The following is a 20,211-nucleotide window of genomic DNA, read 5'->3' as shown; positions in this document are numbered from 1 at the left end:
GAGGAGTTGGAACGTTTCTTCAGAATCGTAGTTTGTTTCGAATATCACTTGAATCTTGATGGTTTGAGTTTTGATTGAGTAAGAAGAAGAAGAGTGCAGCATAATGAACGTGTTGTAAGGCGCGTACATTGGACGTTCAATTTAAAGAAGTGGTGCGCGTATTTTTTTTCTTAGACTTGGACCATTGTAAGTTAAAAAGATTTGTATACGTAGTAGGCCTCAAAAAGTTAACCAAGCACTAAACAAACTTAATTAAAAAAAAAAAAGGTAATAACGTAGTAGCTAAAGATCCTCCTAATCTAGGCATGTGCGCTAGCGCTTATCCCCTTTTTCTCTCTACCCTCCCAATATTTGCCGGTTGATGTGTTAGGTGAATCACTTCACTCTCATTATCTTCTTCTTCATTCTCAAATATCATACCACGAAAGATCCATGCTCCTTTCTTAATCCCAATTCGATTCACACAAAGATACTCTCACTCTTTCTCTCTCTCCGTGCTTGCATCCATTTATCGTTCTCATCAGTGGTTCCAATCACAGAGAGGGACATGTGAGTGAGTGAGTGAAAACCCAACCAAGTCAAACATTAAAAAGGAACAACCTTTGCAGGTTTTTTTTTCGATTTCGGAGATCAAAGGAATAGAAAAAGGGTGAACAAAACATGGTTCGTGCTATAAAGGCTGCAATTGGTGATGGGGTGTTGACTTTCATGTGGGTGTTCTGTTCCTCCATGTTGGGGATAGCTTCAAGCTCCATAACAAGATTTCTTGACATTCAGCACCTCCATTACAATGGCTTCCCTTACCCTTCATTCCTTGTCACAACTTTCCTTGTTTTCGTACTTGTCTTTGTGTTCACCATCATTGGCAATGCCTTGGGTGGTGCCAGCTTCAATCCCACTGGCACTGCTGCGTTCTATGCTATTGGTCTTGGCTCTGACTCACTCTTCTCCATGGCTCTGCGCTTCCCTGCCCAGGTTTTCCTTTTATTTTCTCGCCAAAAGGGTCTTTTTCTTTTCTTTTCTGGGGTTGTTGCTATCTGATGCTTTTTTAAATTAACTTTTTTCTATTTTTTGCTCTCTTTTGCTTTTTTGCCTTTCTGGGTTCCCTTTGTGTGTTCGCTTTTCTAAAGTATGAGTTGATAGTCAAATTAGTCCCTGGAACCTGAAAGCCTTCTTCAAATTTGTTCTTCAAATTTGTCCTCAATGATTTTTTCAATCAAATTGTTCTTTCAAAAATTATAAATTAATCATATATGTCTTTTAATTACTCCACTTACAATTTCGTGAACGATTGATGATGTGAAATATTAATTGATAGCATACATGACACACATGTTCAATTAGACTTTGACTAAATATATTTACGAAAATCTATCAATGTCGTCACTAGTAATATTAGGAATAGGATTTTTGTAATTGGGAAGAATGACTAAATTAATAAATTTTCATAAATATATTTGGTCAATGTCCAATTAAACATATCACGTATTATATATGTTATCAGTTAACATTTTACAACATCAATTTTTGAAAAACATTGTTAATAGAGTGATTGGAGGACAAATATGATTAATTCGTAATCTTTGAAAGACCAATTTGATTGAAAAAAACCTTTCAGCGATGAATTTGAAGAATGGCTTATCTTTCAGGACTAATTTGACTAATGTGGCTAATTTTCCTTTTAGTTTCTTTGTTGTGTTTAAGTGTCTGAAGTTTAAATGCTTTATGGGTGCAAATTTTTGACGGATCAATGTGAATTAAGGAGTGCATGAAGTTTGATACATGTTTATTGAGCTCCTTTTTGCCTTTGAATATATTGGTGTGAGTTTTTCAATGGAGCAAGGTGAATTAACTAATGAGTGTTGGATGAATGTTTTTGACTTATGAGCTTTGGATTGGTGCGTCCATGTTGAATTTTACACAGGCTCTTGGTGCTGCTGGTGGAGCTTTGGCAATTATGGAGATAATTCCTTCGAAATACAAACACATGATGGGAGGCCCTTCATTGAAAGTGGATCTGCACACCGGTGCTGTTGTTGAGGGAGTGTTGACTTTTGTGATCACTTTTGCTGTGCTCTACATAATCCTCAAGGGCCCTCGTAGTGACTTGCTCAAGACTTGGTTGCTCGCCATGTCGACCGTCGCACTAGTCATGGTTGGATCGGCTTACACGGGTCCATCCATGAATCCTGCCAATGTGAGTGAGTTACCCTTTTGTTTTTGCTGCGTTTAACATTGTCTTTTCTCTTTCGTGTATGAATTTTATATAACTTGCATCAATTTAGTAAGCTATGTATCATGTTACCCCGTAGGCTACCGGGAATGGATCATGTCAACTGGAAATTTTACTAGATCACATCAAGTGTGAATTTCTGTAGTTAATTAATAAGGTTGGCTCTAACATTGTCAACTGTATTTTTTTTTCAATTGAGAAGGATCCACTCCCCTGCCATGGCAAGTCTGAATTATCATTATTTCTTTTTTCTTATTTTCATTTCAGTAGTTTTCTGATCTGCACTTAAAAGTTTGAAACTTCGTAGACTTAACTTTTTTTAATACCTACTGCAAGGATTTCTTGTTCTTACGAGCATTCTGTAATCGAATTCTAACCTCTTGCTTGCAAATGTTTCCTTAATTTCTTCCCCTAATTTTATGCAGCTATGGTGTTTATCCGTATTATTTAGATGCTAATAGAATTCCCTTCCTCCTTGTTCCTTCCTTATTGTGCTATTCTATATGGCATCAATTCCTTTTGGAACATGTATCATGCCTTCCCGTTCATTTTTGTCTTTTGTGTGAAATAGTCAACAAACTTACATATACAAATGATCAATTTTCATGAATGAAAACTAAAATGCCATTGAGTTCATAAAATCAATTACATATGAACTTCCTTTTTGCTTTCTACATGACATGATTATCTATTTCTCACCATCCTTGGATCAAGACAAAATTCAATGTTATATCCTATATGTTGGTTAAAATTTGTCTTGTAACGATTTATTGTTGGGTTTCGTGCCTTATCCCACTCATACATGTTGGACATCCTGCATTGACCGACACGACTGTGTATCTGTATGTATTCAATTTAAAGATATTTTTTGGGGCACCCAAATACCATGGGACACAAAATAGACAAGCCATTTAAGATTTAAAAAGAAACACAAACACAAATTGTAGGCTTCATTAAACTTGTAAGGTAGAAGACATTAGCTTGTGCCTTACCATTTCTCAATGTCAAACTCGCTGTCTTTCTTTTGCAAAGTGATATTCTTGGTTTCAAATGCAATATATATATAGTATGCATAACTTTATAAAACCATCGTATATTTTATATAGAGCATTTTGTTCATAATATCTTCGAATCATATTTAATGCTTGTTTGGCGCAATTATTCCTTGAAAAAAAGAATCAAGGTGGTATTGGTTGTTTGTTTAAAGGGTGTCCTCGTGTACGAGGCTTCCACTTAGTGGGATAAGGCTTTGTTGTTGTTGTACTTCCATCACTTTATTTCTTGCGTGATAGCAATATATGTTCAGTTGTAAAACGCTAACTGATCACAAAGCTGATTAAATTTGTTGTGGACGATGAGCGAACTTACAAGGGAAGACAATGAAGTCATTTGGTAGGAATGTCTTAAACATAAAGTTAGCGACGTAGTGGTGGTAAGGAGGACGTAGTGGAAATATTAATCAGAATGTTAACGCTAGGTGCATCACTGAAATGTTAAGTTGACAGAGTAACTTAATATGTAATCCCAACCTTTCTTGCGCAAGAAAGGTTTGATATGTGCAACATCGCCCTTGGATTTACGTTTCAGGCTGTGTTTGGTTAGGAGGTAAATGTCAGGGTAGAATTTTATTTGCAAATTACTTTGCAGAGTTTTCTTTTTCGTCGTTTCCCCGTTGACGACTGTTATTCTGTTAATGTCGGCTTTACCAGAGTCGGATGTATGAGAACCTAAATTTTGACTCTGATCTTTCCTAATGTCTTCGCAGGCGTTTGGTTGGGCATACCTAAATAACTGGCACAACACATGGGATCAATTCTATGTATACTGGATCTGCCCCTTCGCCGGAGCAATATTTGCCGCATGGTTTTTCCGTGCCATCTTCCCCCCACCAGAAGCTACACAGGAGAAGAAACAGAAGAAAGCATGAAAATGCTTCTATAATTATATTTGGTTATTCATGCCAAACCTTTAAGATCAATGCTAGTGCATTAAGGACTACTTTTATCATTTTTTTTTCTTTTGTAAGGTACAGGTTTGATTCATATTAAATAATTTGGTTTAGATTGTTTCTTGGAAATTTTATTTTTAATTTTAACAAATGTTCTCTTTATTATTATTGATAGTGGCAGGGGTGGGTTAGGTTGATTCTCAAGAGTAAATGGTACTTGCAAGTTAAGGTATCTAATAAGAAAAATAATAATGTGGGTTGTTAACTTGTTATGGATCACAATTCAAATGATTAATGTTGAATATTGAGCTTGGTTTGCTCATGAATCAAAACTCAAGTACTCAACAGTTCATCCTATTTAAATTTACATACCAGGGGTGTCTGTGGTTTGGTTTATAGATTAGCTTGATTTAATTTTTAAATTCTATTCAATTTGATTCAAAATTTAATTTGAAGTTTAGTTAGATCAATTTATTCGATTTTTAGCATATAAAATTATAAATTTGCGACATTAGAATATAAAATAATTTTAATTTAATAAAATGGATAAATAAAATAAATAAAATTTATATTTACAAAATATTAATAAGTTAAATACATTATTTAACAAATTATAATAACATATTAGTATAATTAAAAGCGTACATTTTATAATTTCAGAAATTATATTTTTATGATGTTTTACTGTTTGGATCTGATCCAATATGTGTACTTTGTTAAGAATGAAATTTAATCCAATCCAATCTAATTAAAATATGATTCATATTTTACTAAAGGTATTTGTTCATATCCTGCCCTAATGATAAAGGTCCAGGTCCAAATAAAAGGCCTAATCCGAAGAATTAAGCCTAGCTAAGCACCGACCTTCATATAAGAAGTCGGTGTTGACTACGACTTACTCTAAAGAAGTCGGACATGAGATTAGCTGGCAGATAAACACTCATTCAAATGAATAACTGCTCCTAAAATCTCTCTAACCGCTTCATTAAGCCATATCTTAACCTCCCTAAGATAAAGGGACGGTTAACACCCAAAAGATACGGCACTACTCCAACGGTGGTTATTGGCTCACCACTATAAATACGCTGACACTCCTCAGGTATCTCGAAGCCCAATACTCTCTAGACCTGCTAACACCCTTGCTAACTTAGACATCAGAGTGTCTTTGCAGGTACCACCCCCCATTTACTCCCGTGCATAAGTCGGAAGGAGGCTCCAACGAACGAACCTACTCAAAAGCCACCCTCTGCAGATAATTGGGCCAACTAGCGCCATCTATTCTATTAATCTCCGGTTACCCACCGTAACATTGGCGCCGTTGCCGGGGACCCGAGAGATCATCCATCGATGGCGGACAGATCCCACGAAGAAGGCCATGTGGAGACAGATTTTGAGCAAGAGAATCTGGACACAGGCAATAACGATGTGGACCTCGCCCTCCACCAGGAAGTTGATAATCAGCATAGAGAAGGCACCTCCGGGGTAAAAAACCCGAAGGTAAACTCCTCGGAAGGGCGCGAGTCAGAAAAAGGAGGACCATCCCACGTAACTGAACTCATGGGGTTAGTCCACAGCCGCCTGGAACAGTTAGAACAAGAGCGGGAGCGGCAAAAGGAAACTGAAAAGAGCCTAAAAGAGGAGATGGAACGACGAAAAGAGTTGGAAAGAAAACTCTTAAAGTTAGAATCCTCCCTCAAAGGTCGTAACTCCCGTGATGAACAAGAAGAACTGCCTTTAGGTGGGGAGGATCCTTTTAGCGAGGACATAATGAGAGCAAAAGTTCCGAGGAACTTTAAAAGCCCTGATATGGACCTCTACGATGGAACCACGGATCCAAAGCATCACCTGAGTAACTTCAAAAGTCGGATGTACCTAGCCGATGCTTCCGACGCTACGCGATGCAAAGCTTTTCCGACCACTCTATCAAAAGCAGCGATGAAGTGGTTTGACAGCCTCCCCCCGAGGTCGGTTACTAGCTTTGAAGACCTCTCAAGGAAGTTTTTGATGAGGTTCTCAATCCAGAAAGACAAAGTGAAACATGCACCGAGTCTCCTGGGAATAAAACAGGAGGTCGGAGAACCTTTACGAGCCTATATGGAAAGGTTCAACAAAGCATGTTTGGAGATTTAAGACCTGTCCACAGAGGCAGTCATAATGGGGTTAGTCAATGGACTCAGAGAAGGTCCCTTCTCACAGTCCATATCTAAAAGACACCCCGTTTCTCTAAGTGATGTACAAGAAAGAGCTAAAAAGTACATCAATATGGAGGAAAATGCCAAATTGAGAGACCTGAGTTGGCGACCTGGGCCCCCTCCCTCAACAAAAGAGAGGGAAAGGGAGACCAAGAAAGAACTCGGTCTCGAGAGGCCAAGGAAATATCACTCTTATACTCCCCTGAAAGTTTCTATAGTGGATGTATACAGAGAGATTTGTAACACTAAAAAACTGCCACCCCCTAGACCCATTAAAAATAAAAAAGGGGGGAGCCGCAGCGATTACTGCGAGTACCATAAAATATATGGTCACTCCACAAACGACTGCTACGACCTCAAGAATGTGATAGAAAAGCTGGCTAGAGAAGGTCGGCTTGATAGATATCTCATAGAAAGGTCGGACAGTCATGGAAAGAGAAAGCGAGATGATATGGATAGAAGAGACCCGCCACCGCAGACTCCAGAGAGGCATATCCATATGATCTCAGGAGGGTTTGCGGGAGGGGGACTTAGCAAATCCTCTCGCAAAAGACATCTCAAAAGAGTCTACCAGGTCGGGGAGGAGACACCGGACCTTCCCACCATTTCATTCACAAAAGAGGATGGGCAAGGAATAATCCCTGGACACGATGATCCAATGGTAATAACTATGATCCTAGCAAATGCCCATCTCCACAGAACCCTAGTAGACCAAGGAAGCTCGGCAGACATTCTCTTCAAGCCTGCTTTCTACAAGCTAGGGTTAGATGAGAAAGAGTTGAGAGCCTATCCCGACACCCTATACGGATTAGGGGACACGCCAATAAAACCACTAGGATTTTTGCCCCTTCACACCACTTTTGGAAAAGGGGAAAAATCAAAGACTCTGAGCATAGACTTCATAGTCATTGACGTGGGGTCAGCATATAATGCTTTAATCGGCAGAGCTACCCTTAATCGGCTCGGAGTTGTGGTATCCACTCCCCACCTCTGCATGAAATTCCCGACCTCAGCGGGGATAGCAACGGTAAGGGGAGACCAAAAATTGGCAAGAAAATGCTACAATGAAAGCCTAAATCTGAGAGGAAAGAACAGAGAAGTTCACACAATAGAGCTCGGCGATGCAAGGGCCAGAGAAGAGCTGCGACCACAACCGGGAGGAAAAACCGAGGAGATACAGGTCGGTAAAGAGGAAGGGAAAAACACTTATATAGGAGCCAACCTAGGGGAAACTCTAAAACAAGAGTTGGCTAAACTCCTAAGAGATAATTCCGACCTCTTCGCCTGGAAGGCCTCTGACATGCCTGGGATTGACCCCGAGCTCATGTCCCACAAGCTCTCGGTTTATCCAGGGTCCCGACCCGTACAACAAAGAAGACGCAAGCTCGGCCCAGAACGAGCCCTAATAGTAGAAGAGCAAGTACAGGCGCTCCTGGAAGCCGGCTTTATTAGAGAGGTCAAGTACCCAACATGGCTAGCCAATGTAGTGCTAGTCAAAAAATAGAATGGCAAATGGAGAATGTGTGTCGACTATACCGACCTAAATAAGGCATGTCCCAAGGACCCTTATCCCCTACCAAGTATTGATACCCTAGTGAATTCCAGTTCGGGGTACCAATACTTATCATTCATGGACGCCTACTCGGGATATAATCAAATCCCGATGTATGAGCCAGACCAGGAGAAAACATCATTCATCACACCCAGAGCTAACTTTTGCTACGTGGTCATGCCATTCGAATTGAAGAATGCAGGAGCCACATATCAAAGGTTGATGAATAAAGTGTTTTCCCCTCACCTGGGGAGCCTAATGGAAGTATACGTCGACGACATGCTAGTAAAAACCAAGAAGGAAGTCGACCTCTTGTCCGACCTCTCACAAGTCTTTGACACCATAAGGCTGCATGGGATGAGACTAAATCCTGCAAAGTGCGCCTTCGCGGTAGAGGCAGGGAAGTTTCTAGGGTTTATGCTAACACAAAGAGGGATTGAAGCCAATCCCGATAAGTGTAGAGCCATCCTAGAAATGAAAAGTCCGACTTGTTTGAGAGAAGTCCAGCAGCTCAATGGCCGACTTGCAGTCCTCTCCAGATTTTTGGCAGGATCGGCACTAAAATCCCTTCCATTATTTTCCTTATTAAGAAAGGGATGCCAATTCGAATGGACTCCGGAATGCGAGGAGGCGTTCCAAGAGTTCAAAAAGTTTTTAAGCCAACCTCCTATCCTAACCCGACCAGTACCTGGGAAAGACCTCGTCCTGTACTTATCCGTAGCGAACAAGGCTGTCTCATCAGCCCTGATAAAAGAAGACGAGGTCGGACAACATCCAGTCTACTTCATCAGTAAAGTTCTACAAGGCCCTGAACTAAGGTACCACAAACTAGAAAAGTTTGCCTACTCCTTAGTAGTAGCCTCACGAAGGCTACGACCTTACTTTCAAGCTCACACAATAAGAGTCCGTACGAACCAACCCATGAAGCAAATCCTTCAAAAGACGGATGTTGCGGGGAGAATGGTTCAATGGGCAATAGAGCTCTCCGAGTTTGACTTAAGATATGAAACTCGGACGGCGATCAAAGCTCAATGCCTCGTTGACTTCGTTGCAGAATACGTAGGAGATCAAGAGAAAAAACCTACTACATGGGAACTCTATGTAGACGGATCCTCCAATAAAACAGGAAGCGGCGCAGGCATAATATTGGTAGATGAAAGAGGAACCCAGATAGAGGTTTCCTTAAAATTTGAATTTCCGGCTTCAAATAATCAGGCAGAATATGAAGCCTTGATCGCCGGACTAAAGTTGGCAAAAGAAGTCGGTGCTACAAAGGTGATGATATACAGCGACTCACAGGTGGTGACCTCCCAGATAAGTGGAGAATATCAGGCAAAGGACCCAAACATGAAGAGGTACTTGGACAAAACTCTGGAACACCTCGAGCATTTTGCAGAAACCGAGGTTAAACACATAACTCGAGACTTAAACAGCAGAGCAGATGCCCTATCCAAGTTAGCAAGTACCAAACCAGGAGGGAACAACAGAAGCCTATTCAAGAAACCCTCCAGGAACACTCAGTAGCAAAAATAGAAGACAAACAAGAGGTACTTGAGGTAGTCGGTCTAAACCTCGGATGGATGAACCCTCTAATCGAATATATAAAATTCGACATCCCCCCTAAGGATGAGAAAGAAGCTAAAAAGATCCAAAGGGAAGCACAACACTACACCTTGGTGAGAAACATCCTCTATAGAAGGGGGATATCAACACCATTGTTAAAGTGTGTACCGACCTCAAAAATCCCCGAGGTATTGGAGGAAGTACATAGTGGGATCTGCAAAAATCATCTCGAAGCAAGGTCACTAGCCAGAAAAGTAATCCGAGCTGGATTCTATTGGCCGACCTTGCAGAAAGATGCCACAGAATTTGTGAAAAATGTCAACCATGTCAGATGCATGCAAATTTCCACGTGGCTCCACCAGAAGAGCTTATCAGTATCACTTCTCCATGGCCTTTTGCAAAATGGGGAATGGATTTATTAGGTTCTTTTTCCCAAGCGCCAGGACAAGTCAAATACCTGATCGTGGGAATAGATTATTTCACAAAGTGGATAGAAGCAGAACCATTGGCTACCATCACCGCTCAAAGAAGTCGGAGGTTCCTCTACAAAAATATCATCACAAGATATGGGATACCTTACTCCATCACTACGGATAATGGAACCCAATTCACCGATGCTACCTTCAGAAGCTTAGTAGCCAGTATGAAAATCAAACATCAGTTCACCTCGGTGGAGCACCCACAAGCCAATGGGCAAGCCGAGGCAGCCAACAAGGTCATACTGGCAGGGCTAAAAAAGAGATTGCAGGAAGCAAAAGGAGCTTGGGCTGAAGAGCTCCCTCAGGTGCTATGGGCTTATAGGACAACCCCCCAGTCCGCCATAGGAGAAACACCTTTTCAACTAGTTTATGGCATAGAAGCCATGATACCAATAGAAATCAATGAGCAAAGCCCAAGGGTAATTCTCCATGATGAGGTCGGAAACATACGGGGACACAAAGAGGAGCTCGACTTGCTCCTCGAAGTCCGAGAAGATGCCCGGATAAGAGAAGCAGCATTGAAACAAAGGATGACTACAAGGTACAACAAAAAAGTCATTCAAAGAACATTTGCTCCGGATGACTTGGTCTTAATCAGAAACGACATTGGAGTCAACAAATCAGGAGAAGGAAAGCTCGCCGCAAATTGGAAGGGACCATACAAAGTCAATGAAGTTTTAGGAAAAGGTTATTATAAAGTAACCGACCTGAACGGCACTGAATTACCAAGGTCGTGGCATGCTTGTAATATGAAAAGGTACTACAGTTAAAAGCGAACTCTACTCCCTGATGTACTCTTTTCCCAACTTCATGATTTTTTCCCAAAATTAAAGGGTTTTTTCTGGAGAAGGGTTTTTAACGAGGCATCATAGTAGAGGCTAAGGGAAAATAGGCTATTAAAACCCTTAGTAGCAAGAAGGTACCTCCCCAATAAATAAAGATCTTTTTCATCTACAATATCTCTTATAAAATCCTTTTTATTTTTCTAAGTCTTTCTAGGAAACACGCCGACTTAAGCTCGACAAAACGTGAAAATCCCATGAACCGACCTAGATGGTCGTCAGGATAAAACGACGAGGTACAAGTCGGTGTAAAGAGGTTATATTAGTTGATCGTAAAAACTCGGGAACAATCCGACTCATAAGTCGAAATGAGAACCCGAGTAGAAAAGCTCGGAAATACTCCGACCCGTAGATCGGAGCGAAGAACCGAGTAGAAGAAAAACGCATCGCAAAAATAACCTAAGTCATAAGAACTCGCTAAAACAAAGTCGAGTATAGGGGATAACAAAAAGAGATTGGAAAACCTAGGAAAAAGTTTAAAGGCTGTCCCAAAAGTCCTTAAACAAAAAGCTCAGAAAAACAAACAAGCCGAAAGGAAAGGTTTTCAAGAAAAGATCAAGGAGACTTCAAAAAACCAAAAAGCATACACGCATAAGGTAATCTAAACCTTTATCCAAAAAGGGTATCCATTTTGTTAACTTAAAAACCCTTATCAAAAAGGGTATTTTTTAAATATTTTGTTTACGGCCTGGGAAGGCCAGAAGAAATTGTTCAACCAACACCACCAAAAATAAATAAATAAAGAGTTTAAAAACAGGGGGCCCACAGGCTGGACCCCCAAATAACCACAGATCATTTTTTAGGAAGAAGAGTAGAAGGATCACTACCACCGGAGTCAGGAGGAGCGCCATCAGAAGCATCCATGGGAGATGAAGAGATCGGAGGAACTACTGAAGAACTCGGAGCGTCTTTAGAACGAGGAGGAGACTCAATAATCCTCTGCCCCCGAGTCTTCAACTCTGACTCAGAAACGATTACGGGGGCAGGAGGATCTACAATGGCACCATCAATAACAACTTTGTCAGGATGTAAAGGAGAAAGATCCAAGTCGGGAGCAATAACTCTGACCTGCTCCAGAAAGATCCTCCAAGACTCCTCGGCGCCATCAGCAATAGAGTCCTCCAACTCATCATACGCTTTTCGAGAATTCAACAGCTCAGTCTTCACAGACACAAGATCTTTGAATAAGCTTTGATAGCTGGCCTGTGCTGTTTTCCTCAGATCCATCTCCATTTTGCATTGGGCCTGCAAAACCTTCCCTTTCTCCCGGAGGGTATCTTTTTCCTCCCTCAGCTTGGAAATTTCCTTCCTCAACTCTCCCTCATGCTCTTGATATGCACGAAGCCTTCCTTCCAGCTCCTCGACCCTCGAGGTCATCCCTAAAGAGCTGAGAGGAGCCTTCTCAAAAATATCCAAGAGCTTGCCACAGACCCCCGCCGCTTTGAGACTCTCCTCGATCATAGTGGTAAGGTGGCTCCGAACAGACATATCATCCATGCCTATACGAGCATGAGGATAGATATTCTTTCGGACGAACGCAAGAGCATCCGCCTTAACCTCACCAGAAGAACCAGACTCTAAGGTCTTGCGCTTCTTGGGATCAGGGGAAGGTCGGACGACGGGGGGCGGCTGAGAGGGAGCTGAAGAAGAAATCACCATGGGATTGGAAAGAGTCCCAACGTTCCGAGGAGGAGGAGGAGGAGAGATAACCCTGGCACCACCAGCCCGAGCGCGAGACTTAGCTTTAGCCTCCTGGACCCTCTGGAAAGATTCTTGAGCATTTGTCTTTGCCATTTCTGAAAAAGAAAACAATAGCTAAAGAATCAAACAAGTCGGAATGATCAGTTAACAAGTCGGGAATCTAAAGACAAGAGAAAACTACCTAGCTGTGATTGGATAAAGGCCGGAGACCCTTGGAGAAACTTTTTAGTATCCAAATATGGGGCCCTCCCCCACACTTCTCGGAGGAACCCCACAACGGCAGCCTCTACTTCATCCAGGTCATCCAGACCATATTTCTCACAAGGGGAGGCCTCCAGCCAGTATAAGGAAAAGCGAGGAGAAGAATTATCATCCAGAAAAAAGGGGTGATGACCCTCTACAGCTTGCACTTTGAAACAGAAATTTTTAAAGTCATGAAAAGATTCATCAAAAAGGGTAAAAATCCTCCGACCTTGTATGGCTCGGAAGGAAACCCATTGTTGTTTATTGTTCAGCCCACTAAAAGGCTTGGTCATATGAAAAAGATGGAAAAAGATTTTCAGAGAGGTCGGGAAATCCAGAGCATGGCTAATAAATTGATAAATTTTCAAGAAACCCAAGAGTTGGGGTGAAGTTGGGTAGGGGCAACCCGACAATGCTGCAAAACAGACACCTCAAAATCTGAAAAGGGTAGAAAGACGCCCAGAAGGGTGATCATGCAATCATACATAAAGAAGAAATGGGGAGCCGTTCCGTTGGCTCTCCCATGACAAACTCGGTCCTCTGAACCAGGGACAAGCAATTCATACTTAGGCTCATCCTCATCCGAAGTACAGAGCCGGTGGTGGGTGCGAAGATGAGTAATAAACTCCGCATCAACCAACGGCTCCTCCCCTAGAACAGTAACATCGACCCAATCTACGGAGGCCATTTTCTTTCTCTAAGGAAAAATGAGGAAACCTACAAAGGGAAAAAGAAAAGAAAAAATCAAAAACAAAGGTCTCTAGAGAGGAGAAAAAGGAACCAAGCAAAAGTCCACAAACCTATTTTTCTACAAAGTAAAGTCACACGAAAAGTGCGAAAAAGAAAAAAGAAACTAACCTCTTTCCGAAGATGAAGGTTGGAAGAAGCAGAAGTCTCCGGAGCACGAGAACGCAGTACGAATGAATGAAGAACAAAGAAAGAAGAAATTTGAAAGATTGCAGAAACGGAAAAATGAAAGAGAGGGAAAGTATTTATAAACATGCTAAGGGGCATAATGGTAAAAACGGAGCAGTCATTAATGAGAGTGCACCGTTACCAAAGCCATCAATCCCTAAATGCATCCCTAACGGACACGACGCTTGAATAGACGTAACTGTCAGAAACAAAAGGTCGCGAAAATCACGTCGGTTTAAAAACCCGTGTTTCCTCCAAGAAAGTCGGCTACGAACCCGAGTTAAATACTTGAACCCAAGCCCTAAAGAGATCTTGGGCTCAAGTAGGGGCACTGTTCATACCCTGGCCCAATGATAAAGGCCCAGGTCCAAATAAAAGGCCTAATCCGAAGAATTAAGCCTAGCTAAGCACCGACCTTCATATAAGAAGTCGGTGTTGACTACGACTTACTCTAAAGAAGTCGGACATGAGATTAGCTGGCAGATAAACACTCATTCAAATGAGTAACTGCTCCTAAAATCTCTCTAACCGCTTCATTAAGCCATATCTTAACCTCCCTAAGATAAAGGGACGGTTAACACCCAAAAGATACGGCACTACTCCAACGGTGGTTATTGGCTCACCACTATAAATACGCTGACACTCCTCAGGTATCTCTAAGCCCAATACTCTCTAGACCTGCTAACACCCTTGCTAACTTAGGCATCGGAGTGTCTTTGCAGGTACCACCCCCCATTTACTCCCGTGCATAAGTCGGAAGGAGGCTCCAACAAACGAACTTACTCAAAAGCCACCCTCTGCAGATAATTGGGCCAACTAGTGCCATCTATTCTATTAATCTCCGGTTACCCACCATAACAGTATTTAAATTCAATTTTGTCTAATCAAAATTGTAATGAAATTTAAACCCTCGTAATGCCATTTGAATTAACGATATGCATAAACTTTGCATAATAGACATAGTTCTTCTTCTCGTATCATTTCAAATCACATTTTAAAACACACACAATTAGATGACCTTATCTTATCTCAAATCCCATCAAATGACTCGAGTCAAATTAAAAACTTGAAAAGTGTAGTCATTTTAAACTTTTAACTAACAAAACATATCTAACCAACAATATCTTTTTTAATTAACTAATTTTGTGACGAATAGATAAATAGAAATCAAAAGTCTAATAAAAAAGTTATAAAAAAATGTTATTTGTGTATCAAAATTAGTTGTCATTATTTGTATATAAATATATATATTATTTAACTTATTTTTAATATGTATTTTATATTTCAACATTTATTTTATACAAAGTTGTGAAAACCAAATTGGTCAATAAACCAATAGAGTGACAAATTCAATGGTCCAATTGAAATTGAACCGTAATTTAACTGATTTAATTAAATATAAAATAAAATTAATAAAATTTAATATACAATTTTAAATATTTAAATTCAATAATTTTTAGACTAATAAGATTTAAAATTTTACAATTTTATATAATAATTTATCTATAAGTTAATATTAAAAGTTTAAAAAAAATTCAAACATCAAAATTATAATTAAAGAAAATCAAAACATATATAAATGATAAACATATCATGTTCCATCGCAAAAATAAATAAATAAATAAATAAATTTTAACTAAACAAAAGATATTACTCATGACAAATGATAATCATCATTAAGTGTTTTAAATTACATTTAAGTCAACAATAATACAAACTATTAGATTTTGAATATACCTCGGCTGCATTAAAAGATTTGCAGAACTCTAATTTTATACTATTAATTAATTAATTTTGGTGATTAATTTAATAAACACCTGACATGATTGAACATTATATATATCATCTTCTTAAAATTAAACTAGTATTATAAAAGTCGAATACTAAATATGAAGGTTCAATCCAATCTATTCAAAATATGACTTTATTAAAGGTATTCAAGTTCAGTTTAATCTATTCAAAATTGTTAAATGACCAATTCAAAAGATAAAAACAAGCAGCCGCATATTATCCTATCCTATAATCTAAGATTTTATTGTTAAACCGACACTTTCAGTAGTTTTTATTAACCTTAAATTTAAACACCCGTAGTGCTATTTGAATTAATAACTTGTATACAAACACTCTGTTTAATCTCTGTTCATCTTTATGCATTTCAAATTAAATATTTGAACATACAATTGGTCAATTAGATAACCTTATCTTATCTTAAATCTCATCAAATGACTTTAAAATCAAATTAAAGACTTATTAAGTGTAATAATTTTAACTAACAAATCATATATAACTAACAATATCTTTTTTAACAAACCAATTTCTTGACGATTAGATAACTAGAAATAAAAATCTACTCAAAAGCATTATATCATCTTAAAACTAGTATCATAAAAATTGGATAAAAGATTTATTATTATGTAAACAATTTGAATCAAAAGATAAAAAATTATCTCTCTTCTACAAACATCGCGTCAAAGGGGTATGAATAAGAGAAGAATAAATTCAAAGGTAGTTGCAGTTTTTTTTGTGTGCCATTAATAATTATATCAATTTCTCCTCTTAATTCTTTAACAGTGAGTGCAGATGAATCAACCATCACATCTTCAAAGACGTAAAATATTCAAATCACATCCAGCTCACGACTACAATTATCATTGGAATCTTAATCCTAACCCTAATCTTGATCTTTATTTTAATCCTATTCCTAATCTTAACCTAAACCTTCGTCAACGACGTACAATAGGAACACCGCCATTGTTACCATCAGCAAGAACATTACAACCATTGTACACTAGCAACAATATGTTACTTCTGAAGACTGCGATCAAGAACTCAATGTTGAAGAATGGAACTATTGATGAGTTTACGGTGAAGAACAATTTTCTTATACTGCGCAAGCCTCGGTCTCGGAGTAGTTCTCGTCCCAATGTCTCTCGTGAAATTAAGCCATCCAGACTATCCACCATGTCCAAAGCTGAGGATTTTATTTGATTTGTGAATGTGAATGTGTATGTGATGAATACTGATGATAATGGATCTTGTTATGGATGGTTGCTTTTTTGTTTTAGATTTTTTGATTAGGTTTCTTTAATTTGTTCTAAGTTTTATGCTTTAGCCTTCAGGCTTCGACGATGCAATATCAATATGCATTTGAGTTAGGCTCTTTCAAACATTGTAGGAAAATTTCAAAACTAAACTAAAGGGCCGATTGGTTTAAGCCTTTTTTTTGGGTTAATTTTTGATAAAAATAAAAATAAGATATGAAAATCAGTTTAAAAATATTTTTAACGAAAACATTTAAAAAAAAATGAACAAAATTAAAAATGCTATTTTCAAGTTTTTAGTCTTTAGTTTTAATTTTTGAAAATGTTTTCAAATCAAAACAAGGTATTTTTTGTTTTGGAATAAAGGTTCGAAACTCGAATCTCTCCTATCCGTTTTTATATATTTTTTTCAAGCTACATTGATCCAATGTACCGTACTTTAATCTTCTTTTTTTTTTTTTTCTATTCATTTTTCTGCCCCTCTTGTTATTAGGATATTCATTATTTACCTCCAATTTATACTTGTATCTCTTGAAAAGGTGAAGTTTTTTATTTTTTATTTCATTTGACTCTTTCAATTTTTTTAGACTTAATTTTTTTATATTTTTGAGTATATAGACAAGATAATTAAAAAAAACTCTAATAAGAATTAAAATATGTATTTATTAAATTTTTTTATTTTACTTAGTATTGAATACGTATTCTCCTAATTAATATGTATTTGTTAAATTTATTTATTTTTTACCTTCATTTTTTCGTTTAAAAAAATAATTTTGTTATGAAAATAATTTTTTAAATTGATAATTAATTATGAAAGTATCGATAATAAAAATTAAAAGAATACATAAAAACTTAAAAATATTTACAAGAAAGTAGATTTTTTGTTTTAAATTTTTTTAATTTTAATATTTATTTATTATTTTATTAGTAAATTATTTGTTAAAAAATTGTTTACATTAATAAATTTTGATATTAATTAATTGATTTGTTTGGTGTAAAACTAATTTTAGTTTCAATTTTTGTTTCAATTGATATTTTTTATTATTAGATAGTGCCATAGGAAATATAAAACCAAATATATATATATATATATATATATATATATATATATATATATATATATATATATATATATATATATATATATAAGAGATATCAAATTTTTTTAAAATAGTATAATAAGATAGTAATTTATTTTAGAGTAAAGTATCGTTTTTGTCTCCAACGTTTGGGATAAGTCTCAAAGTTGTCCTTAACGTTTTAATCATCCTATTTAAGTCCCTAACGTTTCAAATTTTGACTCAATATTGTCCTGCCGTTAGGAATGTGTTCACTGAATTGACGGCAGGACAAAATTGAGACGATTTTGAAACGTTAGGGACTTAAATAAGACGAATACGTTGGGGACAAAATGATACATAGAAATAAATTTTAATTTTATCCTTCAATAGTATCAATTTTTTACTGTACATCATAGTTGTCAGAACCGAATCGGTGATCGAACCGGTCACATTACTGGGTCACTAGGTCACTGGTTCAACCGGTGGACCACTGGTTGAACCGGTTGACTCGGTCCTATGTAAATAAAAATAAAAAATAGTTAAAAATTTAAAATTAAAATTTAAAATACATATTTTTACTAACATTTTAATAATTTCAAGCTATTTTAAAATAATATGAAATAAGAACAATAAATATTTTATTATTTTTACTCTATTATAGATATATTTTTTATATTAAAATAACTATAATTTTTAATTTTCAATAATTTATTAATTAATTTATATTTATTATACTATTATAGAAATAAAATTAAAAATTAAATACATATTTTCAAAAATATGTTAATAACAATCAAATATCAATTCTTATATATAATTTATGGTAGATAATAAATTAGTCACTAGTACAAAATACTTTCTCAATTTAATGAACAAGAAAAAAATAAAACATAACATAATCAATATCAATATATTAATATGTGTTGTTACTATGTGAATCCATATTTAAAAGGATAAAAAAACATAAAAATTCAGTTATAGTTTATTATATATTTAACTTTTGTCATTTATTATATTGAGATGCATGCTAGTGCAGTGGTAAGATGGGGGCGTGATTGCTGGCTTCCCTGGGTTCGTATCCCGCGTCACTCATATTTGGAGTAATTTGGACAGGAGCTTCTACCATGGTCTGGCGGCGCGCAGGTGCATTGTGGACCCGCGCGGGTCTAGTGGAATATGGGGTGCGAACCGGTCGGTTTTCAACGAGTTTGACCACCGTAGACCGGTTTAATTGCAGGTTCGGTCCAAACTACTAACCGAACCGGTCAGATCACCGGTTCACCAGTTTTTCGATCGAACCAGTCGATCCGGTCCGGTTCTGATAACACTGTTGTACATAGTTATTCAATTATTTTTTAATCACATATAAGTAAATTACACTTAATTACATTAATTTTATTCTAAATAAATTTATTTTTGAATTTTACTCTTAAAAATTTTTACTGATCTTAAAATCCCTACGTACGTGAGATGCCCAACCCGAATGAAATGACCGCGTCACGTGTACTGTGTTGCATATGCAACCTTACCAGACTTAAGAAAATTTTCAAATCTGCAGAATTTCAGTTTTAAACCTCAAACTTGAAACGTTCATAACTTCCTTTACAAAAATCCATTTTTCTCAAACTTTATATTAATTTAAAGCTCTTTGACACATGTTACAGTTCGCATACGCAAGGGTCAAAATTCTGATAGTTCGCGTACGCATGCAATGCCCACGTACACGAGATGTCCAACCCGAATGGAATGACCGCGTCGCGTGCTCTGTGTCGCGTATGCAACCCTCACCAGAGTTAGAAAATTTTCAAATATGCAGAATTTCAATTTTAAACCCCAAACTTTAAACGTTCATAACTTCCTCTACAGACATCCATTTTTCTCAAACTTTATATCAATTTAAAGCTCTTTGAATCATCTTTAATTTAAAGTAAATTTCAATCAATTCCAAAAATTGAGACTCGAGTTATGATCTATCAAAGTTCGGTAAAACAAAATTTTCACAAAATCAGCAAGGTTCTCAAATTTTCCAAACTCCTAACAAAAACCATTTCATAAACATTCTATTGCACATCAATTCTTACCATTCATGTCCACAATCACAACCATATGTCTCCCCACTTACCAAATGACTTCCTCTATCAATCCAACCCTATTTCATTCAATTTTTCAATCTTACACAATTTAACTCTTCATCAACATAATTCATTATATTTCACATTGTTATCATTAGTCATTCCAACATCAATAATTATAATCTTAATTCATTAAAATCATCACAAGCATCAATATCTAAATTTAACCTAAATCACATCAAAGCTCCTAAATCCCATCATTATTCAACTATACAACATCCAACCTTTAATATCCTAACTTATCAATTCCTTCAACACTTATTATTAACAATACTCATAGTCATCATCAATCAAAATCAACACCAATAC

General features: G+C 37.2%; 1 protein-coding gene across 1 annotated transcript; it reads left to right on the top strand.

Moving 5' to 3' along the window:
- The first annotated feature begins 233 nt into the window (after positions 1-233).
- Positions 234-4,310, top strand: LOC112697030 (aquaporin SIP1-2). The gene is made up of 3 exons (XM_025750010.2): positions 234-975; positions 1,925-2,197; positions 3,999-4,310. The coding sequence occupies exons 1-3, from the start codon at positions 661-663 to the stop codon at positions 4,158-4,160; spliced, it is 750 nt and encodes a 249-aa protein (XP_025605795.1). The 5' UTR covers positions 234-660; the 3' UTR covers positions 4,161-4,310.
- Positions 4,311-20,211: the final 15,901 nt, after the last annotated feature.

The sequence above is a fragment of the Arachis hypogaea genome, chromosome 6 (genome assembly GCF_003086295.3).
Source record: "Arachis hypogaea cultivar Tifrunner chromosome 6, arahy.Tifrunner.gnm2.J5K5, whole genome shotgun sequence".
Taxonomy (NCBI): domain Eukaryota; kingdom Viridiplantae; phylum Streptophyta; class Magnoliopsida; order Fabales; family Fabaceae; genus Arachis; species Arachis hypogaea.
The sequence above is the reverse complement of the archived record's forward strand: the minus strand, read 5'-3'. Positions and strand labels throughout refer to the sequence as shown.